Here is a 27,311-nt window from a genome sequence, read left to right on the forward strand (position 1 = left end):
TATAGGACTCATTTTACTGTGGATATAGATACTTTTGTACCTGTTTCCTCCAGCATCTTCACAAGGTCCTTTGCTGCTGTTCTGGGATTGATTTGCACTTTTCGCACCAAAGTACGTTCATCTTTAGGAGACAGACCGCGTCTCCTTGAGCGGTATGACGGCTGCGTGGTCCCATGGTGTTTATACTTGCGTACTATTGTTTCTACAGAAGAACGTGGTACCTTCAGGCATTTGGAAATTGCTCCCAAGGATGAACCAGACTTGTGGAGGTCTTTTTCTGAGGTCTTGGCTGACTTCAACTGTATAAGCACAGGTAAAAACACATTTTTGACTACACTGGGTCTTTAAATGGAAATTAGTTAATTTTAAATGTATGGTTTCCACATGTTGCTATTCCAGTCTGAATAGCCTGTGACTTGTTTGGCACACATCTATAAATTATTGATTCTTCCATGCTCTGAAGTGGAGTGAAGTCTGCAGACTTCCTTAAAACCTCTTGAGAATACAGGGGGTAATATTTTCGCATTAGCATAATTTGCTCTACAGATTAAACTGCCTCTTATTCAATTATTGCTCTTACTATATGCATATAGATCATACCATTGGAAAGAAAACAATCCCTAGTTTCTAAAACCGTTTCAATTTTGTCTCTGAGTGATACAGAAGTCATTCAACAGCACTTTCCATGACCAAGAACATAAAATCAAGATGTGTTATGCTGGCTTCAAAGCTCTGCCTATATATGGTCGTGCCCCCTATGACCAGAAACACACCTCATTCGCCTTCCTCTGGTTGTCAAGAGGACGTCAGAGGAGAAATTCTTTGTTTATCTGGGACTGACGTGAAATAGGACCCATTTCTTTGGCGTGACCGACAACTTCCGTTTTGGGGAATGGCTCGAATTTGAGCTGCGTTGGTGTACTGTTTTGCTGGCGTTATGTATGCAAACTATCTCCGTGTCGAATTTTGTTTGATACATGTGACCATATCATCGTAATGTATGTTTTTTCAATATAGTTTAATCAGATTATTTGAATTTTTCCGGGAGTTTTTCGGTGTACCGTTGTCGGATTGTATTTACGTTTGAGAAATTCGTGCCACTCGACCGGTACCTGTGCTAAATGGAGTGGGCAAGGAAGAATTCTGAACGGAACCAACGACTCATCTTGACAAAGGACACTTTGATCAACATTCTGATGAAAGATCAGCCATAGTAAGACCCAATTTACGATTTTATATCATATCTGTTGTGCATGTGAACTGGACGTGGGCGCCTAGCCGAATCTGCCTGGTAAAAATATCGTGTCCTCCGCTAACGTGGTTAGCTAATAGATTTACATATTCTGTCTTCCCTGTAAAACATTTAAAAAATCTGAAATGGTGGCTTTATTCACAAGACCTGTATCTTTCATCTGGTGTCTTGGACTTGTGATTTAATGATATTTAGATGCTACAAGTTACTTGTGACGCTATGCTAGCTGTGCTAATCAGTGGGGTGAGTTGGGGGGTGCTACCGGATCAGGGTTGGTGACTCGTGAGAAGTTAACTTCATCCAGCAGCTAATCTTTATTTTAGAGAGACAATACTTAACTGTAGCTTCCATTTTAAGAACAAAACGAAACTTAACAGCATTTGGAGTAGCATAAATGGTTTCTGTTCAAAACGTTTTGCAACAGAATCGTCGTAATGAAGGCCCCCTGGTTTCACTCAACACACATACGCACAGGAGTGTTTATGAACGGCAGTGCTTACAATGCCTTCGGAAAGTATTCAGATCCCTTGACCCGCCACATTTTGTTACTTTACAGCTTTATTCTAAAATGGATTAAATACAAATTCTCAGCAATCTACACACAATACCCCATAATGACAAAGCGACTTAAGGTTTTTAACTTTTTTTGCAAATGTATTAAAAAGAAAAAACAATTATGTAAATAAGTATTCAGACCCTTTGCTATGAGAATCAAAATTGAGCTCAGGTGCATCCTGTTTCCCTTGAACATCCTTGATGTCTCTACAACTTGATTGGAATCTACCTGTGGTAAATTCAATTGATTGGACATGATTTGGAAAGGGACGCAGCTGTCTTGATAAGGTCCCACAGTTGACAGTGCATGTCAGAGCAAAAACCAAGCCATGAGGTCGAAGGAATTGTCCGTAGAGGTCCGAGACAGGATTGTGTCGAGGCACAGATCTGGGGAAGGGTACCAAAAAATGACTGCAGCATTGAAGGTCCCCAAGAACAAAGTGGCCTCCATCATTCTTAAATGGAAGAAGTTTGGAACCACCAAGACTCTTCCTAGAGCTGGCCACCCGGACAAACTGAGCGATTGGGGGAGAAGGGCTTTGGTGGGGGAGGTGACCAAGAACCCGATGGTCACTCTGACAGAGCTCTGGAGTTCATCTGTGGAGATGGGGTTCCTTCTGGAATGTTCTCCCATCTCTGCAGCTCTACAGTGGCCAGACGGAAGCCTCTCCACTAAAAGTCACACAACAGCCCGCTTGGAGTTTGCCAAAAGACACCATAAAAGGCACATGGTGGCATTATGCTTTGGAAGTTTTTCAGCGGCAGGGACGTCTATCGAGGGAAAGTTTTTTAAAATTACAATTTAAAATGTAACCTTTTATTTAACTAGGCAACATTCAGTTAAGAACAAATTCAATTTTACAATGGCGGCCTACCGGGGAACAGGGGGGTAAGTACCTTGTTCAGGTGCAGAACGGCAGATGTTTACCTTGTCAGCCCAAGATTTCGATCCAGCAACCTTTCGGTTACTGGCTAATGCTTTAACCACTAGGCTACCTGCCGCCCCAGAGTAATCCTTGATGAAAACCTGCTCCAGAGCGCTCAGGACCTCAGACAAGGGCGAAGGTTCATTATCCAACAGGACAACGACCCTTAGCTCTCAGCCAAGACAATGCAGGAGTGGCTTTGGGACAAGTGTTTGAATGTCCTTGATTGGCCCAGCAACAGCCCGGACTTGAACCCGATCTAACCTGACAGAGCTTGAGATGATCTGAAGAGATGAATGGGAGAAACATCCCAAATACAGGTCTTCCAAGCTTGTAGCTTCATACCCAAGAAGACTCAAGGCTGTAATCGTTGCCAAAGGTGCTTCAACAAAGTACTGAGTAAAGGGTCTGAATACTTATGTAAATGTATTAAAAATACAAATATCACATTTGCAAAAATGTTGTCATTATGGGGTATTGTGTGTTGATTGCTGAGGGAGAAAATCAACCATTTAATACATTTTAGAATAAGGCTGTAACGTAACAAAATTGGGGGGAATATCAAGTGGTCTGAATATTTTCCGAAGGCACTATCTCCATTAATATGTATTACCATATGTGTAATAAACATTTAGAATTTCTTCACTACGCACTCTGTCCGGTTTTTATTAAAAAAATTCTACACAGTGCGAACTCAGGTGGATTAGGTAGGGATTTACGCTCTGGTTCTGTGTGTGTCTGTTCACTACTGTACTGTTCTCTCATTTTACTGCTTAACAACTGGACTACACACCAACACACACACACACACACACACACACACACACACACACACACACCATGCTTGTGCATTCAGCCTTACTTACACACACGTAAGAGGTGTCACTTGCCTCACTCCACATGACCTGCTTGAGAAACACTAGGCCCCAGTCATTCAGAACTATACTAAATAAAAAACATGTTGGTTTCATGTTTTGAAATAAAACATCCCAGAAATGTTCCTTAGTCACAATAAGCTTCTCTCAAATTTTATGCACACATTTTTCCTTTGCCAAGATAATACATCCACCTGACAGGTATGGCATATCAAGAGCTGAATAACAGCATGCTCATTACACAGGTGCACCTTGTGCTGGGGACATTAAAGGGACACTCTAAAATGTGCAGTTTTAGAGACCACAAGTCTCTCAAGGTGAGGGAGTGTGCAACTTGCAAGCTGACTGCAGGAATGTCCAACAGAGCTGTTGCCACATAATCGGATGTTCATTTCTCTACCATAAGCCGCCTCCAACATAATTTTAGAGAACCGTCCTCAACCGCAGACCACGTGTAATCACGCCCGCCCATGACCTCCACATCTGTCTTCACCTGTGGGGTGGGGGGGAGGTTTTTCTGTCTGTAATAAAGCCCTTTTGTGATAAACTCATTCCGATTGGCTGGGCCTGGCTCCCAAGTGGGTGGGCCTATGCCCTCCCAAGCCCAACCATGGCTGAGCCCTTGCCCAGTAATGTGAAATCCATAGATTTTAAATTGTTGCATGTTGCGTTTTCTATTTTTGTTCCGTATACAATCTGGAAGTGTCTAGGTTAAACAGTGTTCGGACTGTACCGTGAGAGAGCACGTCTTAGCTTACGCCTGAACCCCAAGAGATGCTGGTTAGTTTTACAACCTGGCTCATAGTTCGTAACAACTAGCATGTCATGCAAATAATTTAACAATGTAGGTTACTAGTTTGGAAAACCTTTATTTTTCTCAGGGTCCCTCAGCTGTTGCACTTCTTGTGGCACACCTGATTCAACCATGAAAAGGCCTTGATGATTAGTTGACTAGTTGAATCTGTTCTAGTGCTGGGACAGAACAGAAATGTTAAGTCTGGCTTTTCCCAGAAGAATGGATTTTGAAACACAGAGTTGTTTGGCTGTCTGCTTTGAGTATCACTATACTCATCTTATGACCCACTTTGGTATGTTTCAGTGCTGGTTGTCATACTGAGCCACAGCTGTAGCCATGGATGCCAAAGCTAACGACAGCACCTTCCCCAGTTTTGGAGACTTGGATGAGTTCCTCACCAAGCATGACTCCAATTTTGTGTGGCTCCTTGTGGGTAAGTGTTGAGGGATTTTTTAGACTTGGGGGGGGGGGGGGGGGGCAGTACCTGAGTTAGTGGGAGTGCAGGCTGCATTGAATCACAGCCATTTGTCACATTTGAGTTGATGAATGGGGAGCACTTAACTCTAAGTATACTGGTGTGAAGCCTCATTTAACACTATCATAACAATGATTTGAGGCATAGGATAAACCATCTACAGTGCTTTCTGAAAGTATTCAGACAGCCTTATTCTAAAATGGATTCAATAGTTCCCCCCCCCCTCATCAATCTACACACAATACCCCATAATGACATAGCAAAAACAGGTTTTTAGACATTTCTGCAAATGTATAAAAAAAACTATCACATTTACATACAGTACCAGTCATTCAAGGGTTTTGCTTTATTCAGACCCTTTACTCAGTACTTTGTTGAAGCACCTTTGGCACCGATTACAGCATTGAGTCTTCTTGGGTATGACGCTACAAGCTTGTCACACCTGTATTTGAGCACACCTGAGTTTCTCCCATTCTTCTCTGCAGATCCTCTCAAGCTCTGTCAGGTTATTTGGGGAGCGTTGCTGCACAGCTATTTACAGGTCTCTCCAGAGATGTTTGATCGGGTTCAAGTCCGGGCTCTGGCTCTGCCGCTCAAGGACATTCAGAGACTTGTCCGGAAGCCACTCGAGCGTTGTTTTGGCTGTGTGCTTAGGGTCGTTGTCCTGTTGGAAGATAAACCTTCGCCCCAGTCTGAGGTTCTGAGTGCTCTGGAGCAGGTTTTCATCAAGGACCTCTCTGTATTTTGCGCCGTTCGTCTTCCCTCGATCCTGACTAGTCTCCCAGTCCCTGCCGCTGAAAAACTTCCCCAAGCATGGTGCTGCCACCACCGTGCTTCACCATGGGGATGGTGCAGGTTTCCTACAGACATTCAGGCCAAAAAGTTCAGTCTTGGTTTCATCAGAGTGCTTTAGGTGCTTTTTGGCAAACTCCAAACGGGCTGTTGTACATTTTACTGAAGAGTGGCTTCCGTCTTGCCTGATTGGTGGAGTGCCCCAAAGATGGTTGTCCTTCTGCAAGGTTCTCCCATTTCCACAGAGGAACTATAGAGCTCTGTCAGAGTGAACATCGGGTTCTTTGTCACCTCCCTGACCAAGGCCCTTCTCCCCCGATTGCTCAGTTTGGCCCGGAAGGCCAGCTCTAGGAAGAGTCTTGGTGGTTCCAAACTTCTTCCATTTAAGAATAATGGAGGCCACAGGTGTTCTTGGGGACATTCAATGCTGCAGAATATTTTTGGTACCCTTCCCCAAATCTGTGCCTCGACACAATCTTGTCTCAGAGCTCTACAGACAATTCCTTCGACCTCATGTGGGACCTTATATAGACAGGTGTGTGCCCTTCCAAATCATGTCCAATCAATTGAATTTACCACAGGTGGACTCCAATAAAGTTGTAGAAACATTCCAAGGATGATCAATGGAAACAGGATGCACCTGAGGTCAATTTCAAGTCTCATAGCAAAGGGTCTGAATACTTATGTAAATACGTTAAAAAATATATATATAAATGTGCAAAATAAAATATAAACCTGTTTTCGCTTTGTCATTATGGGGTATTGTGTGTAGATTGAGGAAATGCTCTGTTTTCTCTTTCAGCCACCATTCTGTCCTGTGGATGGATCATCTACCTGACCTACTACAACTCCCGCAACATCGGCCTCATCTTAACCCTCATCATCAACAGACTCTGCAAGAATGGCTACATTCACATCGGTGAGTGCAAATAATGAAATGAAGCTTGCAGACGTGTTATGGTGAAGCTTGCCTGAGATTTGCAGAAGCAGACTTCAAATTTGCACATGCAGATGTTAATGCGAGTGTAGCGAAATGCTTGTGCTTCTAGTTCCGACCATGCAGTAATATCTAACAAGTAATCTAACAATTTCACAACAACTACCTTTTACACACAAGTGTAAAGGAATGAATAAGAATATGTATATATATATATAAATATATGGATGAGCAATGACTGAACAGCATAGGCAAGATGCAGTAGATGGTATAGAGTACAGAAAATACATATGAGATGAGTAATGTAGGGTATGTAAACATTATATAAAGTGGCATTGTTTGAAGTGACTAGTGATACATTTATTACATCCAATTTTTAATTATTAAAGTGGCTAGAGATTTGAGTCAGTATGTTGGCAGCAGCCACTCAATGTTAGTGATGGCTGTTTAACAGTCTGATGGACTTGAGATAGAAGTTGTTTTTCAGTCTCTCGGTCCCAGCTTTGATGCACCTGTACTGACCTCGCCTTCTGGATGATAGCGGGGTGAACAGGCAGTGGCTCGGGTGGTTGTTGTCCTTGATGATCTTTTTGGCCTTCCTGTGACATCGGGTGGTGTAGGTGTCCTGGAGGGCAGGTAGTTTGCCCCCGGTGATGCGTTGTGCAGACCTCGCTTTTTTTTTTCTTTCACCTTTATTTAACCAGGTAGGCTAGTTGAGAACAAGTTCTCATTTGCAACTGCGACCTGGCCAAGATAAAGCATAGCAGTGTGAACAGACAACAACACAGAGTTACACATGGAGTAAACAATAAACAAGTCAATAACATGGTAGAAAAAAAGAGAATCTATATACAATGTGTGCAAAAGGCATGAGGTAGGCAATAAATCGAATAATTACAATTTAGCAGATTAACACTGGAGTGATAAATCATCAGATGATCATGTGCAAGTAGAGATACTGGTGTGCAAAAGAGCAGAAAAGTAAATAAATAAAAGCAGTATGGGGGGTGAGGTAGGTAAATTGGGTGGGCTATATACCGATGGACTATGTACAGCTGCAGCGATCGGTTAGCTGCTCGGATAGCAGATGTTTAAAGTTGTTGAGGGCGATAAAAGTCTCCAACTTCAGAGATTTTTGCAATTCGTTCCAGTCGCAGGCAGCAGAGAACTGGAAGGAAAGGCGTCCAAATTAGGTTTTGGCTTTAGGGATGATCAGTGAGATACACCTGCTGAAGCGCGTGCTACGGGTGGGTGTAGCCATCGTGACCAGTGAACTGAGATAAGGCGGCACTTTACCTAGCATAGCCTTGTAGATGACCTGGAGCCAGTGACGAACATGTAGCGAGGGCCAGCCGACTAGGGCATACAGGTCGCAGTGGTGGGTCGTATAAGGTGCTTTAGTAACAAAACGGATGGCACTGTGATAAACTGCATCCAGTTTGCTGAGTAGAGTATTGGAAGCTATTTTGTAGATGACATCGCCGAAGTCGAGGATCGGTAGGATAGTCAGTTTTACTAGGGTAAGTTTGGCGGCGTGAGTGAAGGAGGCTTTGTTGCGAAATAGAAAGCCGATTCTTGATTTGATTTTGGATTGGAGATGTTTGATATGAGTCTGGAAGGAGAGTTTGCAGTCTAGCCAGACACCTAGGTACTTATAGATGTCCACATATTCTAGGTCGGAACCGTCCAGGGTGGTGATGCTAGTCGGGCGTGCGGGTGCAGGCAGCGAACAGTTGAAAAGCATGCATTTGGTTTTACTAGCGTTTAAGAGCAGTTGGAGGCCACGGAAGGAGTGTTGTATGGCATTGAAGCTCGTTTGGAGGTTAGATAGCACAGTGTCCAAGGAAGGGCCAGAAGTATACAGAATGGTGTCGTCTGCGTAGAGGTGGATCAGGGAATCGCCCGCAGCAAGAGCAACATCATTGATATATACAGAGAAAAGAGTCGGCCCGAGAATTGAACCCTGTGGTACCCCCATAGAGACTGCCAGAGGACCGGACAACATGCTCTCCGATTTGACACACTGAACTCTGTCTGCAAAGTAGTTGGTGAACCAGGCAAGGCAGTCATTAGGCTCTGGAGAGCCTTACGGTTGTGGGCGGAGCAGTTGCCATACCAGGCGGTGATACAGCCCAACAGGATGCTCTCGATTGTGCGTCTGTAAAAGCTTGTGAGTGTTTTTGGTGACAAGCCAAATTTCTTCAGCCTCCTGATGTTGAAGAGGCGCTGTTGCTCTTTCTTCACCACGCTGTCTGTGTGGGTGGACCATTTCAGTTTGTCCGTGATGTGTACGCCGAGGAACTTAAAACTGTCAACCTTCTCCACTACTGTCCCGTCGATGTGGATAGGGGGGTGCTCCCTCTGCTGTTTCCTGATGTCCACGATCATCTCCTTTGTTTTGTTGACGTTGAGGGTGAGGTTATTTTCCTGACACCACACTCCGAGGGCCCTCACCTCCTCCCTGTAGGCCGTCTCGGCGGGGTTGAGACTAGAGGTCGACCGATTTATGATTTTTCAACGCCGATACTGATTAATCGGACGATTTAAAAATAAAAAAATAGAAAAAAAAAATAAAAAAATAATGAAATATATATTTTTTTATATATGCATATATTTCTTATAATGACAATTACAACAATACTGAATGAACACTTATTTTAACCTAATATAATACGTCAATAAAATAAATTTAGTCTCAAATAAATAATGAAACATGTTCAATTTGGTTTAAATAATGCAAAAACAAAGAGTTGGAGAAGAAAGTAAAAGTGCAACATGTGCCATGTAAGAACATGTGCCATGTGCTCTGCTCAGAACATGAGTTCCTTTTAACATGAGTCTTCAATATTCCCAGGTAAGAAGTTTTAGGTTATAGTTATTATAGGACTTTTTCTCTCTATACCATTTGTATTTCATAAACTTTTGACTATTGGATGTTCTAATAGGTACTTTAGAATTGCCAGCCTAATCTCAGGAGTTGATAGGCTTGAAGTCAAAACGGCGCAATGCTTGAAGCACAGCGAAGAGCTGCTGGCTAATTGACGAAAGTGCTGTTTGAATGAATGCTTACGAGCCTGCTGCTGCCTACCACCGCTCAGTCAGACTGCTCTATCAAATCATAGACTTAATTATAATATAATAGCACACAGAAATACGAGCCTTAAGTCATTAATATGGTAAAATCCGGGAACTATCATTTCGAAAACAAAACGTTTATTCTTTCAGTGAAATACGGAACCGTTCCATATTTGATCTAACGGGTGGCATCCATAAGTCTAAATATTGTGGTTACATTGCACAACCTTCACTGTTACGTCATAATTATGTAAAATTCTGGCAAATGAATTATGGTCTTTGTTAGGAGGAAATGGTCTTCACACAGTTCGCAACGAGCCAGGCGGCCCAAACTGCTGCATATACCCTGACTCTGCTTGCACAGAACGCAAGAAAAGTGACACAATTTCCCTAGTTAATAGAAATTCATGTTAGCAGTCAATATTAACTAAATATGCAGGTTTAAAAATATATACTTGTGTATTGATTTTAAGAAAGGCATTGATGTTTATGGTTAGGTACACATTGGTGTGCGACGACAGTGCTTTTTTCGCGAATGTGCTTGTTAAATCACCCGTTTGGCGAAGTAGGCTGTGATTCAATGATAAATTAACAGGCACCGCATCGATTATATGCAACGCAAGACAAGCTAGATAAACTATTCATATCATCAACCATGTGTAGTTAACTAGTGATTATGTTAAGATTGATTGTTTTTTTATAAGATAAGTTTAATGCTAGCTAGCACCTTACCTTGGATACTTGCTGCACTCGCATAACAGGTAGTCAGCCTGCCACGCAGTCTCCTCGTGGAGTGGAATGTAATCGGCCATGATCGGTGTCCAAAAATGCTGATTACTGATTGTTATGAAAACTTGAAATCGGCCCTAATAAATCGTCCATTCCGATTAATCGGTCGACCTCTAGTTGAGATCCAGGGTCTTGAGCATAATGACGATTTTGGAGGGTAATATGGTGTTAAATGCTGAGCTGTAGTCGATGAACAGCATTCTTACTTAGGTATTCCTCTTGTCCAGATGGGTTAGGTCAGTGTGATTGCGATTGTGTCGTCTGTGGACCTATTGGGGCGGTAAGCAAATTGGAGTGGGTCTAGGGTGTCAGGTAGGGTGGAGGTGATATGGTCCTTGACTAGTCTCTCAAAGCAATTTATGATGACGGAAGTGAGTGCTATGGGGCGATAGTCGTTTAGCTCAGTTACCTTAGCTTTCTTGGGAACAGGAACAATGGTGGCCCTCTTGAAGCATGTGGGAACAGCAGACTGGGATAGGGATTGATTGACTTGGCTCCCAGTTGACCTAATCTGTCCTTTCTCTCCACAGGCTCCTTCTCTTTCTCGGTGCTGTCGGGGAAGGTCATGTTCAGGGATGTGTACTTTATCAACAAAGACATGTCCATCAGGTGCTTACTTTTACACTATTCTGTTATGTATTCTGCTTTCTATATAATACATGCTTATATTCTAATACTATTTTATTATATTTCATGTATTTTGTGTTACAGAATACAAGATGGTTTCTTTATATTCCGTTGGTGGAAAATGTATAACCCTAAGCAGAAACAGCATGGTGAGTGGACTGTAGGAGAGACATAATGATTTGGATTTGGATAGCAAGTCTGTAGGTGTAGGAGTGGCGGGATGCCACAGGAATCTCAAATAGCTTGTACTCAGCAGTACTCTTCTCCATGATTCTTGACCAAAGTTACAGATGACCTTGTTCTTGTCTTCTCCAGACCCCAAAGCTGAGACCAGGCTCTACGTGACCGTAAATGGATTTGAGTTCCACGTTTACAACCGGACAGACCTCTATGCACGTCTGGAGGAGACCTTTGGGTTGGACCCCACCCTCATACCGCCCAAAAAAGACGAGGAAAGGGAAAGAGAGGAACGAGAAAAGAGCCTGGACAGTGTTAACATCAAAGGAGAGACTCCAGACCCATCGTCATCTTGGAGATCCCTCATCCCCGTCATCAAAGTCAACATCAGCACTGTGAGTTGCCTTTAGCTTAGCTACATATGAGACATCACGCCCACACACACAAGTCAATGGTTAGGTTCTATGAAAGTGCACATATGTATAATTCTCATCATCACCTCTGTGTGTATTTTTCCAGGGTCGCTTGGCATTCGGGAACCACCACCTCCCCCAGACGATATGTGTGAACTTTGAGGATGCCTTCCTGACATACGCCACCAAGCCCCCGTCCAGCCACCTAGACCAGTACATGCACATAGTCAAGGGCTCTCTGGAGAATGTCCGCGTCATGCTAGTACCCAGCCCACGCTACCTGGGCATGCAAAACGATGAGTGAGTTAACCTTCGATCTAATCCCAAACAGTTAACCCCTGACCCCATTACACGAGTATGCAAAACGAGAAATGTTTAACATCTTAAGAGCCACATTAATAGTGGTATAGCAGTATTCTGAGATTCTGTGTTCTCCTCTATAGGCCGCCCAGACTGATGGGAGAAGGGTTTGTGGTCATGCAGTCCAATGACGTGGACATCTACTATTACCAGGATGAACCAGGTACGACCATAGTATGTAGAACTCTGGTCATGATGAATCGTGTAAGATATGGGTGTATTGACACTGTTTCTACACTTGATTTTGGGTTTGACGTGGTTTCATGAATGTTCTTGTGTTTTGGAATGACTATTTATGTTTGTGTGTGTGTGTCAGGCCTGGTCCCAGAGGAGCAGGAGAGTGGGGATCCAGAGCTATGTGGAGAAGGAACCAAACTGCAGGATCTGCCTCCCTGCTGGGGTCTGGACATAGTCTGTGGGAAAGGAACTGACTTCAACTACGGGCCCTGGGCGGACAGGCAGAGGTACACACACCACACACACACTACTACTATACATAAAATCTAATTCGCTGTTCACCAGACTCAGCATTCTCTCCTGTGTGCAGCGACCATAAAAATAGAATGACTAAGGGTTATATTTCTATATGCAGGGATTGCCTGTGGAAGTTCTTCCTACCGGCAGACTACCAGTCCATGGGTGTTACGGCGGTGGCTCAGCCCGGCAAACCCAGACAGATTCTGGCCTTTGAACTCCGCATGAACATTATCGCAGACGCCACCATAGACCTGCTCTTCACCAAAAACAGGGTACCAGGAGAGCAAGCTTCTCACTCTCTGTTTCTCTCCTCTTCTGTCTCTTTTTTTGATAGTATTAGATAATGACAGATCTAAATAGCTCTAAACTGTTATATTCCATTCCACAATGGGATCATGTGTTTCTCTAAATATGTGATCTATTGATTTTCCTGCTCTTAGGAAACCAATGCCATACATGTGAATGTCGGAGCAGGCTCTTATCTGGAAGTGAACATCCCCATGACTGTGGGGGAGACTGGTGAGTGGACAGTGAGAAAGAACTGAGGTTAGAAGAAAGTGGATGACTGTGTCTATGGTTACAGGGTAAGAAGCTGGTGCGATGCCATGAAATCATGCATTAATCATGACAATATTACCATCACCAAACTTCAACTGTGAGCATTTGTTTGACCCTCTCTCCCTAGGCTACTCTCCCACCATCAAAGGCCAGCTGCTCCATGTCGACACAACCACCAGCATGCAGTACAGGACTCTGCTGGAGGCTGAGATGCTGGCTGTAAGTACAGCACAGTAGGAATCTGCAGGGGTCCTATTCAGCCACAAGCCATATCCAGAGTTTCCATTACACATTTTTTTAATGAGTGATTGAATCAAAACTGTGTACAAATGAATTACCAAGCCCTTGATGAGTTAAATCAGGTGTGTTAGTGCACCTCCTTGTGAACATGAAAGCATGTTGACGTGATTGTTGCCTCTGACACTTCTCCCCTTAGTTCCATGTGATTGCCAGCTATCCCAGTGTGTGGAACATGCCCCAGTCCTGGAACTGTGAGATAGAGGTGTACAAGGCCACCTATCACTTTATTTACGCCCAGAAAAACTTCTTCACAGGTAAGACCTTCTCTCAATCTGTTTATAGGGCGATTCCACACCAGCTTAGTCCGAAAATATTTGTGGTATCTGAGATTTTTCTTGGCCATTCTCACATAGTTACTTCTTTGGGAGCAAGGATTTTTTACATGCTTTTTACATTTGTATCACTAAGTGGCCATTTTATTCTCTTTTTAGAGCTATACATGTAAGACCCTATGATCTGTGAACCGTACAGGATACAGACATCTTGGTATTATTGTTCTCAAATATGGAGTGTCTAGATTCTGAAATAAAAATTCGGACTTTAATTTATTCAATATTTAAAATATCAATCTCTCAAAATGCCCCTTTTTGATTTTGCTTATTTTTAGACATATTGTTTGTAACAATATACTCTTCAAACACGTAACATTTCCAGAGTGGGCTCTCTGGTACTTTTAAAGGGAAATTTCATCGCTGCTTAATTTCACTATATACAGTGCCTTCGGAAGGTATATATATATATTTTTTTAACTAGGCAAGTTAAGAACAAATTCTTATTTACAATGTTGGTCTAGGAACAGTGGGTTAACTGCCTTGTTCAGGGGTAGAACGACAGATTTTTACCTCAACAGCTCAGGGATTCGATCTAGCAACCTTTCGGTTACTGGCCCAACACTCTAACCACTAGGCTATCTGCCGCCCCACTAGGCTACCTATAGGTATTCAGACTCCTTGACTTTTTCCACATGTTGTTACGTTACAGCCTTATTCTAAAATAAAACAATCCTCAGCAATCTACACACAATACCCCATAATGACAAAGCGAAAACTGTTTTTGGAAATGTTTAGATATGTAAATAAGTTTTAATACATAAGTATTCAGTCCCTTTGCTATGAGACCTGAAATTGAGCTCAGGTGCATCCTAATTCCATTGATCTTCCTTGAGATTTTTCTACAACTTGATTGGAGTCCACCTGTGGTAAATTCAATTGATTGGACATGATTTGGAAGGGCACACACCTGTCTATATAAGGTCCCACATGAGGTCGAAGGAATTGTCTGTAGAGCTCTGAGACAGGATTGTGTCGAGGCACAGATTTGGGGAAGGGTACTAAAACATTTCTGCAGCATTGAAGGTCCCCAAAAACACAGTGGCCTTCATCATTCTTAAATGGAAGAAGTTTGGAACCACCAAGACTCTTCCTAGAGCTGGCCGCCCGGGCCAAACTGAGCAATCGGGGGAGAAGGGCCTTGGTCAGGGAGGTTATCAAGAAACTGATGGTCACTGACAGAGCTCTGTAGTTTCTCTGTGGAGATGGGAGAACCTTCCAGAAGGACAACCATCTCTGCAGCTCACCAGTGGCCAGACGGAAGCCTCTCCTCACTTAAAAGGCACACGACAGCCCTCTTGGAGTTTGCCAAAAGTCACCTTAAGACTATGAGAAACAACATTCTCTGGTCTGATGAAACCAATATTGAACTCTTTGGCCTGAATGCCAAGCATCACGTCTGGAGGAAACCAGGCACCATCCCTACGGTGAAGCATGGGTGGCAGCATCATGCCGTGGGGATGTTTTTCAGCGGCAGGGACTGGGAGACGAGTCAGGATCGAGGCAAAGATGAACGGATCAAAGTACAAAGAGATCCTTCATGAAAACCTGCTCCAGAGACCTTAGACGACCCTAAGCTCTCAGCCAAGACAACACAGGAGTGGTTTTGGGACAAGTCTCAATGTACTTGAGTGACCCAGCAAGAGCCCGGACTTGAACCCGATCGAACATCTTTGGAGAGACCTGAAAAAAAGCTGTGCAGCAACGCTTCCCATCCAACCTGACAGAGCTTCAGGATCTGAAGAGAAGAATGGGAGAAACACCCCAAATACAGGTGTACCAAGCTTGTAGCGTCATACTCAAGAAGACTCGATGCTGTAATCGCTGCCAGAGGTGCTTCAACAAAGTACTGAGTGAAGGATCTGAATACTTATGTAAATGTGATATTTATACATTTGCAAAAATTTCTAAAAACCTGTTTGTGCTTTGTCATTATGGGGTATTGTGTGTAGAAATCAATTTTAGAATAAGGCGTAATAAAATGTGGGAAAAGTCAAGTGGTCTGAATACTTTCCGAAGGCACTATCTCCATTAATATTTATTAATAAGCATTTATTTCCTCACTACACGCAAATACGAGCGTTTTTACATCTCACGGGTAGAAACGGGCCAGCTACATTGACTGGTTGTAAGCAAACCACAATGTCCAGAATTCCTAGGGATTTCAGAATGTCCAGGACCGCCCGTGGAGGTGTGAGAAATATAGAAATGTCTGTTTTGTAGCCAGCACTTTCAGCCAGAGGATTTCTGACGGAACTGAAGTCTCAACTGATGGGGTTGCCATGTCGTCGAACGTTGAAAAGTGATGCTATTCTATCGATTTTCCCCTTCACTTCAAAGAGGGAGCTAACCGATCAGCCCAACATCACCCGTGAAAAGAAGTCAAGCTGAGGTAACGCAGCTAATGTTACCAAGCTAACTAGTTAGCAAACAAATTTGTTTATCTAAACCAAAATCTAGCTAGCTAGCTTTCATAATACGCTGGCCATACATTCCAAAGCATATCAATGTAATTAGGCAGCTGCCATCTGGCAATGTGATTTAACGTTGCAAGCTAACGTCAGCTTCCTTAGGTAAGCGAACCATTAGCTAGATAAAGAACTTCCGCAGAGGCTGACTTGACTGTGTTCTATTAGAGTCTGATCCCATCAACATCTGCAAAGATATCAGCACCAGGAGCTAGTGTAAGTCTCCTAAAATCTAACTTAAATCTTTCCATGACTCCATGATGAGCAAATAAATATATTGGAGCTAGGCATAAACATGGTCCGTGTCTTGTTGTCATAGTTGGTGTGTTTACAATGAGGCTACAACTTCTACTGTAGTTCTCTGTATTATTGTTCATGCAGGGCTTGAAGTCTAAATTTGAGCAAAGGAGGGGATGGTGTGGTTGACTGACTGGTGTCTGTTGGGGGTGGGTGTGTAAAGGTTAGTATGCATGATCTATTGACATGAGGGGGGTGGGTGGATGTAGTTCGTTGCTTTGAGTGTGTATTGATGGGGGAAAAGTAGTAAAATGTTGGTTAATCACTGACTACTGAGTGTCCTACAGACTAACCCTGCTACTGATGACAATAACCTTGACACCAGCTTTAGTAGTACAGAACCTGTAGACCCATTTAGATGAAAGCTTTCAGCTTGGAATAAACTCAAGATCAACATCATCTTACTTTGAAACCAGCCAGGACAGCCAAAGGTATTTATAAAAGCACAATACCCTCTTGAGAAAACAAAATCACCAATACACTAAACTGTCTACAAAACAAGTGCTTCTCAAACTTTTCTTACCCTTGCAGTCAGTTCTGTGGCATGTGGGAGAGTGGCTGTTGGTATACTCTTCTAGCTTGTCTACTCAACAGCACAACTGTAGGTGCTTATACACAGCTAGACTGCCTACAAGTCAAGCAAAACGCATACCAGTCTACTGTGCCCTTATTTGTTTACAGATGAACATGGTCTATTGTATGGTTACACATCCTCATGATCAGTCTTCATGTCTTTCCAGGAGACTTGCAGTACACACAAATCTTCTGCAAGAGGTCGAAGCAGTGTGCGGTGAAGAAAGTGTACGAGAGGCTTGTCCACCTGGTTGTGGAGTGCAGAAAGGACCAGATGGTTCTCTTCAAGGAGCCAGAGTCAAAGCCCCCCCCAAACCCAACATAGCCAAAGCTTGCTAAAACAGCTGCCATTACCCAACACAAGAAGATGTTAACCATCTGAAGAAGATTCTGGAACCTGCCTGGAACATTCAACCAAAATTGTGGTATATATATTGCAAGCTGTTGTCAGTGGTGATATTAGCATGTTAAATCTTGGTGGGGCAAAGAAATATAATTTTTTTATGCATGCCAGCAAATCCACTACACAACACAACGTCAAACAATATATTAATTGCACTAGAGAGGACTAAGACTGAATCCTACTACACCGGCTTTGACGCTCGTCGGATGTGGCAGGGCTTGCAAACTATTACGGACTACAAAGGGAAACCCAGTTGCGAGCTGCCCAGTTGCGAGCTGCCCAGTGACGCGAGCCTACCAGCCTACCAATACCTTTTTATGCTCGCTTCAAGGCAAGCAACACTGAAGCATGCATGAGAGCACCAGCTGTTCTGGACGACTGTGATCACGCTCTCGGTAACCGATTTGAGCAAGACCTTTAAACAAGTCAACATTCACAAAGCCGTGGGGCTAGACGGATTACCAGGACGTGTACTCAAAGCATGCGCGGACCAACTGGCAAGTGTCTTCACTGACATTTTCAAACTCTCCCTGACCGAGTCTGTAATAGCTGCATGTTTCAAACAGACCACCATAGTCCCTGTGCCCAAGGAAGCGAAGGTAACATCCCTAAATGATTACGCCTCGTAGCACTCACGTCGGTAGCCATGAAGTGCTTTGAAAGGCTGGCCATGGCTCACATCAACACCATCATCCCGGAAACCCTAGACACACTCCAATTCGCATACCGCCCCAACAGATGACGTAATCTTAAATCGCACTCCACATTGCCCTTTCCCACCTGGACAAAAGGAACACCTATGTGAGAATGCTGTTCATTGACTACAGCTCAGCGTTCAACACCATAGTGCCCACAAATCTCATCACTAAGCTAAGGACCCTGGGACCGAACACCTCCCTCTGCAGCTGGATCCTGGACTTCCTGACGGGCCGCCCCCCAGGTGGTAAGGGTAGGCAAAAACACATCTTCCACGCTGATCCTCAACACTGGGGCCCCTCAGGGGTGCATGCTTAGTTCCCTCCTGTACTCCCTGTTTATCCACAACTGTGTGGCCAAACACGACTCCAACACCACCATTAAGTTTGCTGACGACACAACAGTGGTAGACCTGATCACAGACACCGATGAGACAGCCTATAGGGAGGAGGTCAGAGACCTTGCAGTGTGGTGCCAGGACAACAATCTCTCCCTCAATGTGAGAAAGACAAAGTTTCTGATCTTGGACTGAGGTTTTTCCTAGCCACCGTGCTTCTACACCTACATTGCTTGCTTACACCTAACATCGACAGGGCTGTAGTGGAGTGGGTTGAGAGTTAAGTTCCTTGGTGTCCACATCACCAACAAACTATCATGGTCCAGACACAACAAAACAGTTGCGAATAGGGCACGACAACACATTTTCCCCCTCAGGGTCCCCAGATTTTCAAAACGTTCTACAGCTGCACCATCGAGAACATCTTGACCGGTTGCATCACTGCCTGGAATGGCAACTGCTCGGCATCTGACCATAAGGCACTACAGAGGATAGTGCGTAATGGCCAGTACATCACTGGGGTCAAGCTTCCTGCCATCCAGGACCTATATAATAGGCGGTCTCAGAGGAAGGCCCCAAAAATTGTTAAAGACTCCAGTCACCCAAGTCATAGACTATTCAATCAAATGTATTTATAAAGCCCTTCTTACATCAGCTGATGTCAAAGTGCTGTACAGAAACCCAGCCTAAAACCCCAAACAGCAAGCAATGTAGGTGTAGAAGCACGGTGGCTAGGAAAAACTCCATAGAAAGGCCGGAACCTAGGAAGAAACCAGGCTATGAGGGGTGGCCAGTCCTCTTCTGGCTGTGTCAGGTGGAGGTTATAACAGAACATGGCCAAGATGTTCAAATGTTCATTGATGACCAGCAGGGTCAAATAATAATAATCATCACAGTGGTTGTAGAGAGTGCAACAGGCCAGCACCTCAGGAGTAAATGTCAGTTGGCTTTTCATAGCTGATCATTCAGAGAATCTGTACCGCTCTTGCTCTCTCTAGAGAGTTGAAAACAGCAGGTCTGGGACAAGGAAGCACGTCCAGTGAACAGGTCAGGGTTCCATAGCCGCAAGCAGAACAGTTGAAACTGGAGCAGCAGCACGACCAGGTGGACTCGGGACAGCAAGGAGTCATCAGGCCAGGTGGTCCTGAGGCATGGTCTTAGGGCTCAGGTCCCCCGAGAGAGAGAAAGAGGGAAAAATAATTAGAGAGAGCATACTTAAATTCACACAGGACACCGGATAAGACAGGATAAATACTCCAGATATAACAGACTGACCCTAGCCCCCCGACACAAACCATTGCAGCATAAATACTGGAGGTTGAGACAGGAGGGGTCGAGAGACACTGTGGGCCCGTCCGACGGTACCCCCGGACAGGGCCAAACAGGCAAGATATAACCCCACCCACTTTGCCAAAGCACAGCCCCCACACCACTAGAGGGATATCTTCAACCACCAACTTTCCATCCTGAGACAAGGCCATATATAACCCACAAAGATCTCCCCCACGGCACGAACCAGAGGGGGGGGGCGCCAACCCGGACAGGAAGATCAGGGCAGTGACTCAACCCACTCAAGTGACGCACCCCTCCTAGGGACGGCATGGAAGAGCACCAGTAAGCCAGTGACTCAGCCCCTGTAATAGGGTTTGAGGCAGAAAATCCCAGTGGAGAGAGGGGAACCGGCCAGGCAGAGACGGCAAGAGCGGTTCGTTGCTCCAGTGCCTTTCCGTTCATCTTCACACTCCTGGGCCAGACTACACTCAATCGTAGTACCTACTGAAGAGATGAGTCTTATGGAGCTCCATACGAGAAAGCCCTGCCTCCAGCTGTTTGCTTAGAAATTCTAGGGACAGTAAGGAGGCCTGCGTCTTGTGACCATAGCGTACGTGTAGGTATGTACGGCAGGACCAAATCGGAAAGATAGGTAGGAGCAAACCCATGTAATGCTTTGTAGGTTAGCAGTAAAACCTTGAAATCAGCCCTAGCCTTAACAGGAAGCCAGTGTATAGAGGCTAGCACTGGGGTAATATGATATTTTTTTTTGGTTCTAGTCAAGATTCTAGCAGCCGTGTTTAGCACTAACTGAAGTTTATTTTGTGCTTTATCCGGGGTAGCCAGAAAGTAGAGCATTGCGGTAGTCTAACCTAGAGGTGACAAAAGCATGGATACATTTTTCTGCATCAGTTTCGGACAGAAAGTCTGATTTTTGCAATGTTACGTAGATGGAAAAAAGCCGTCCTTGAAACAGTCTTGATATGTTCGTCAAAAGAGAGATCAGGGTCCAGAGTAACGCCGAGGTCCTTCAGTTTTATTTGGAACGACTGTACAAACATCAAGATTAATTGTCAGATTCAACAGAATATCTCTATGTTTCTTGGGACCTAGAACTAGCATCTCTGTTTTGTTCGAGTTTAAAAGTAGAACATTTGCCGCCATCCACTTGCTTATGTCTGAAACACAGGCTTCCAGGGAGGGCAATTTTGGGGGCTTCACCATGTTTCATCAAAATGTACAGCTGTGTGTCGTCCGCATAGCAGTGAAAGTTAACATTATGTTTCCGAATGACATCACAAGAGGTAAAATATATAGTGAAAACAATAGTGGTCCTAAAACGGAGCCTTGAGGAACACCAAAATGTACAGTTGATTCATCAGAGGACAAACCATCTACAGAGACAAACTGATAAGATCTAAACCAGGCCAGAACTTGTCCGTGTAGACCAATTTTGGTTTCCAATCTCTCCAAAAGAATGGTATCAAAAGCAGCACTAAGATCTAGGAGCACGAGGACAGATGCAGAGCCTCGCTGTGACGCCATTAAAAGGTAATTTACCACCTTCACAAGTGCAGTCTCAGTGCTATGATGGGTTCTAAAACCAAACTGAAGCATTTTGTATACATTGTTTGTCTTCAGGAAGACAGTGAGTTGCTGTGCAACAGCTTTTTCTAAAATATTTGAGAAGAATGGGAGATTCGATATAGGCAGATTTTTAGTTTTTTTATATTTTCTGGGTCAAGGTTTGGCTTTTTCAAGAGAGGTTTTATTACTGCCACTTTTAGTGAGTTTGGTACACATCCGGTGGATAGAGAGCCAAGCACAGGAAGCAGCTCTTTCAGTAGTTCAGTTGGAATAGGGTCCAGTATGCAGCTTGATGGTTTAGAGGCAAAGATTATTTTCATCAATGTGTCAAGAGAAAAACTTGAGTGTCTCCCTTGATCCTAGGTCCTGGCAGTGTTGTGCAGACTCAGGACAACTTAACTTTAGAGGAATACGCAGATTTAAAGAGGAGTCTGTAATTTGCCTTCCAATGATCATAATCTTTTCGTCAAAGAAGTTCATGAATTTATCACTGCTGAACTGAAAGCCATCCTCTCTTGGGGAATGCAGCTTTTTAGTTACCTTTCCCGAAAAGTATCAAAAAATACATTTTGGATTGTTCTTATTTTCCCCAATTAAGTTGGAAAATAGGATGATCAAGCAGCAGTGAGGGCTCTTCGATACTGCACGGTGCTTTCCAAGCTAGTCGGAAGACTTCCAGTTTGGTGTCGCGCCATTTCCGTTCCAATTTTCTGGAAGCTTGCTTCAGAGCTCGGGTATTTTCTGTATACCAGGGAGCTAGTTTCTTATGACAAATGTTTTTTGTTTTTAGGGGTGCGACTGCATCTAGGGTATTACGCAAGGTTAAATTGAGTTCCTCAGTTAGGTGGTTAACTGATTTTTGTACTCTAACATCCTTGGGTAGGTGGAGGGAGTCTGGAAGGGCATCTAGGAATCTTTGGGTTGTCTGAGAATTTATAGCACAGCTTTTGATGATCCTTGGTTGGGGTCTGAGCAAATTATTTGTTGTGATAGTAAACTTAATAAAATGGTGGTCCGATAGTCCAGGATTATGAGGAAAAACATTAAGATCCACAACATTTATTCCACGGGACAAAACTAGGTCCAGAGTATGATTGTGGCAGTGAGTAGGTCCTGAGACATGTTGGACAAAACCCACTGGGTCGATGATGGCTCCGAAAGCCTTTTGGAGTGGGTCTGTGGACTTTTCCATGTTAATTTTAAAGTCACCAAAAATGTGAATATTACCTGCCATGACTACAAGGTCAGATAGGAATTCAGAGATCTCAGTGAGGAATGAGGTATATGGCCCAGGAGGCCTGTAAACAGTAGCTATAAAAAGTGATTGAGTAGGCTGCATAGATTTCATGACTAGAAGCTCAAAAGACGAAAACGCAGTATATACATATTTTTTTATAAATTGAAATTTGCTATTGTAAATGTTAGCAACACCTCCGCCTTTGCGGGATGCGCGGGGGATATAGTCACTAGTGTAACCAGGAGGTGAGGCCTCATTTAACACAGTAAATTCATCAGGCTTAAGCCATGTTTCAGTCAGGCCAATCACATCAAGATTATGATTAGTTAATTTACTGTTACTGCCTTGGAAGTGAGGTATCTAACATTAAGTAGCCCTATTTTGAGATGTGAGACATGACAATCTCTTTCAATAATGACAGGAATGGAGGAGGTCTTTATTCCAGTGAGATTGCTAAAGCGAACACCGCCATGTTTAGTTTAGCCCAACCTAGATTGAGGCACAGACACGGTCTCAATGGGGATAGCTGAGCTGACTACACTGACTGTGCTAGTGGCAGACTCCACTAAGCTGGCTATCTCATTGTGAAGCTAGGGGAGTTAGAGCCCTGTCTATGTTCGTAGATGAGAGCACCCCTCCAGCTAGGATGGAGTCCATCACTCCTCAGCAGGCCAGGCTTGGTCCTGTTTGTGGGTGAGTTCCAGAAAGAGGGCCAATTATCTACAAATTCTATATTTTGTGAGGGGCAGAAAACAGTTTTCAACCAGCGATTGAGTTGTGAGACTCTGCTGTAGAGCTCATCACTTCCCCTAACTGGGAGGGGGCCAGAGACAATTACTCGATGCCGACACATCTTTCTAGCTGATTTACACGCTGAAGCTATGTTGTACTTGGTGACCTCTGACTGTTTCATCCTAACATTGTTGGTGCCGACGTGGATAACAATATCCCTATACTCTCTACACTCGCCAGTTTTAGCCTAAGCCAGCACCATCTTCAGATTAGCCTTAACGTCGGTAGCCCTGCCCCCTGGTAAACAGTGTATGATTGCTGGATGATTCGCCTTAAGTCTAATACTGCGGGTAATGGAGTTGCCAATGACTAGGGTTTTCAATTTGTCAGAGCTAATGGTCGGAGGCTTCGGCGTCTCAGATCCCGTAACGGGAGGAGGAGAGACCAGAGAAGGCTCGGCCTCTGACTACAACCCGTTCCTTAATGGGTTGAAAGAACCGGTTGAAAGTTTGTCGGCTGAATGAGCGACACCGGTTGAGCATTCCTACAGCATTTCTTTCCAGAAGCCATGAGAAAATTGTCTGGCTGCAGGGACTGTGTGAGGGGATTTATACTACTATCTGTACTTATTTGGTGGCACATCCTTTTCCTACACTTAAATTACCCTTGCCTAACGATTGCGTCTGAAGCTGGGCTTGCAACACAGCTATCCTCGCCATAAGGCGATCATTCTCCTGTATTTTATTAGTACAGCGACTGCAATTAGAAGGCATAATGTTAATGTTACTACTTAGCTTCGGCTGGTGGAGGTCCTGACGAACTACGTCCAGATAAAGCGTCCGGGGTGAAAAAGTTGAATGAAAAAAGTAGAGCGAGGGGAGAAAAAAAATATATATAAAACCGTAAAGTTGGCAGGTAGCAAAGTAAGTTTAGCAACAAACCGCACAGCAGCACGTAAACAAGTCTACAAGTTGTGACCGGAAATGACTGTTCTCTCTGCTACCGCACGGCAAGGGGTACCGGAGCGCCAAGTCTATGACCAAAAGGCTCCAGCTTCTACCCCCAAGCAATACTGCTGAACAATTAATCAAATGTCCACCCGGACTATTTACATTGACACCCCCTCCCCCTTTGCTTTTAAACTGCTGCTACTCGCTGTTTATTATCTATGCATAGTCACTTCACCCCTACCTACATGTACAAATTACCTTTATTAACCTGTACCCCCGCACATTGACTCGGTACCGGTACCCCTTGTATGTATAGTGTTACTTTTTATTACTTTTTTTTTTTTTTTACTTTGTTGTAAATCTTTTTTTTTACCAACAATGCTTTTCAAGAAAGAGTTAAAGGCTACACCTGTTGTATTCGGGTTGATTTTGATTTGACTATGACTTTTGACACACAGTGCCCACAAACTGTTAGGGTCTACATAAAGCTGTCCCAACAGCAGAGCTTTCCTTTCAGCACCATGGAGTGAAGCCATACCACCACTACACCTGGCTATCAGCGGAGCCTTGTCTGGCAGTGAAACAGTTTATTCAGCCTCATTTTCTGCCTTTTAAAAACCATAGCTGATATGGCTGACTTGCTTAAACAAATGTGGTTACTACTGACTCCTTGTGGATTTGTGTAAGTCATAATGTTTATTCTTATCATTAACACTTAGCTCTAAGTATAAGTTAGTGCAAGCAAATGAGGTAGGCCTATTCGTTCAGCACTTTCAAAATGGACACCGACAGAAATTCAGATGGATGTTAGGCCTTAACTTTCCTCTTCTTTAAGGAGAGGGGGAGAGCAAGACACACTCAGTTAGCCTACCATTAGATTTTTTCCATTAGGCCTATGTGGTCTAAAAAGGAAGGAAAATACAATCATGAGGATTCACTTATATACACAATATACTGACACATTGACAACGCATTGCGCAAACAAAACAACCCTCTCAACATCAACTGGAATTACATGGGTCTATTACTGAACTTTTTGTTGAAAACAAATATTTGATTGGGAAGACTGTCACTGGCAAACATTAGTTACAGACCAGTAACAATTGAGATGTACAATCTATGGCATAAGGGAACGATGAGCAGATATGTGGCAAGCCGTAATTTCTATTAAGACAACAATGAGAGAGCTAAGCTGGACGTAGTCAATAACTTTGTTCAGCACTTTTGAAATGTACAGCGACAGAATTCAGGACATGGGCCTTTCTTACAGTATTCTCCCTGTACACCAAGTCAGAACCGTAGGATAAATGTAATAAGCAGACAACGAAAGCTCTTACAATATTCAATGATTACATTTATCTTAAACAGGCTATAGGCAACATGTGCACCACCAAGTCAGAACAGTAGGTGAAATTAAGAGGGGAAAATAGACCAAATTATTAGGGTGAGGCACATGGGATACTAACAGCTTACTACACAACATACACTTAGTATTACTTAGCTACACTATACATATCTCCCTGGCATATTACATCATTTATGGAGCAACATACAATACATTTTTGGACTCACCGTTGCTGTGCTGTGCTCACTTGAACCATTGGTTAAAGTACTTAAGTAAAAGTAGTTTAAAGTACTACTTAAGTCGTTTTTTGGGTGGGTTATCTGTACTTTACTATTTATATTTTTGACTACTTTTACATTACTAAAGAAAATGTACTTTTTACTCCATACATTTTCCCTGACACCCAAATGTACTCGTTACATTTTCAATGCTTAACAGGACAGGAACATCCTTGGTCATCCCTACTGCCTCTGATCTGGAGGACTCACTAAACACAAATGCTTTGTTTGTAAATTATGCTTTCGTGTAGTTGGCATTCTCTGGATTTATGGTGCTTTCAAGACAACTGGGAATTCGGAAAAAAACAAGGTTGAATCATGACGTCAGTGATCTTCAGGTCGGAGCTCTAGAAAGAAGCCAGAGTTCCTGACTTTGGAACGTTCAAAATGTATTTTCCCAGTCGGAGCTAGTTTTTTTCCGAGTTCCCAGTTGTCTTGAACTCGCTGAAGTCTGAGATTTGCCAGTTCAGAGTTTCCAGTTGTTTTGAACGTAGCAGAAGTCATGCTGGATTGACAGCATGGCAAATGTATTCAACCTTTTCTGTCCCATGGTGTTGCATGTGAATGTTTATCCTTTTAAAGCTTGGAAAAGAGACCCTTTCAGACATGTTTTAAATCCTTAAACCCAGACTTGGACCACACACCCTCTCCACCGAATAGCAGGCAGGGGATGCAAAATAGTGATTGCTTTGCAACGCTTGCGTTAGCCACTCATTCCTTCCAAAAAATCATTGTTGAAGTTCCGATTTCCGTGTAATGTTTGTCCAATGGCCGATTAGCACCGATACTTTTTTTAATCTATAATTTATCTTCATATGACAAGGATTGAAAAGGATTTGCCAGTAGATTGTCTATGTGATTTTCGATGACTGCTTGTCTAGCTTGCTAGCTAAGATTTTGAAAGTATGATGTTGACAAGATCAGTCCAATCAAAGCTATGGTAGATGACTTGATGTAATTTTATCTGTCAACAATGACCTTGAGCCTTCTTGGATGGGCACTTTTAACGTAAATCTATCACAGCACCCAAGGGGGCTATAACTGCCTAGCTCTCCCTGTAGATTCTGTGGTGACATAGTGTCCCCATGAGTGACAGAACACTGAGCCAATCACGGCGGATCTAGAGAAGATTACCAACGCCTACACTCTGTATATTCCGCTGGCTACTCCCCCTCCACAGAAAGCACTGAGCTAGGCTTAAACACCTTCATTTACTAAAGAAAGCAAGCAAGGAAGAAACCATGTTTGTATGTGGCTTTTCACTCAAATTTGTTTTGACATTTTTTGCAAACGTGTGTACATACAGTACCAGTCAAGTTGACACACCTACTCATTCCAAGGTTTCTATTTTTACTGTTTTCTACATTGTAGAATAATAGTGAAGACCTAAACTATGAAATAACATGAAATAATTTAGTAACCA

The 27,311-nt window shown here is 43.5% G+C and overlaps 1 protein-coding gene across 21 annotated transcripts in view; it reads left to right on the forward strand.

Moving 5' to 3' along the window:
- LOC139553457 (bridge-like lipid transfer protein family member 1) overlaps positions 1–27,311 on the forward strand; it is a 142,884-nt gene that overhangs the window by 13,707 nt on the left and 101,866 nt on the right. For 19 of the 21 annotated variants that reach the window (XM_071365779.1, XM_071365782.1, XM_071365785.1 and 16 more), the window contains exons 2-13: positions 4,708–4,837; positions 6,474–6,590; positions 11,003–11,081; positions 11,184–11,248; positions 11,415–11,671; positions 11,796–11,989; positions 12,133–12,212; positions 12,366–12,513; positions 12,642–12,798; positions 12,967–13,045; positions 13,212–13,303; positions 13,521–13,638. In XM_071365779.1, coding sequence (XP_071221880.1) covers positions 4,741–4,837; positions 6,474–6,590; positions 11,003–11,081; positions 11,184–11,248; positions 11,415–11,671; positions 11,796–11,989; positions 12,133–12,212; positions 12,366–12,513; positions 12,642–12,798; positions 12,967–13,045; positions 13,212–13,303; positions 13,521–13,638 — 1,483 coding nt within the window. In that variant the 5' untranslated portion in view covers positions 4,708–4,740. Of the gene's footprint in view, positions 1–208; positions 314–4,707; positions 4,838–6,473; positions 6,591–11,002; positions 11,082–11,183; positions 11,249–11,414; positions 11,672–11,795; positions 11,990–12,132; positions 12,213–12,365; positions 12,514–12,641; positions 12,799–12,966; positions 13,046–13,211; positions 13,304–13,520; positions 13,639–27,311 lie in introns of all 21 variants that reach the window. The other 2 variants (XM_071365780.1, XM_071365790.1) reach the window with 2 other exon arrangements.

Source organism: Salvelinus alpinus, chromosome 25, assembly GCF_045679555.1.
Source record: "Salvelinus alpinus chromosome 25, SLU_Salpinus.1, whole genome shotgun sequence".
NCBI lineage: Eukaryota > Metazoa > Chordata > Actinopteri > Salmoniformes > Salmonidae > Salvelinus > Salvelinus alpinus.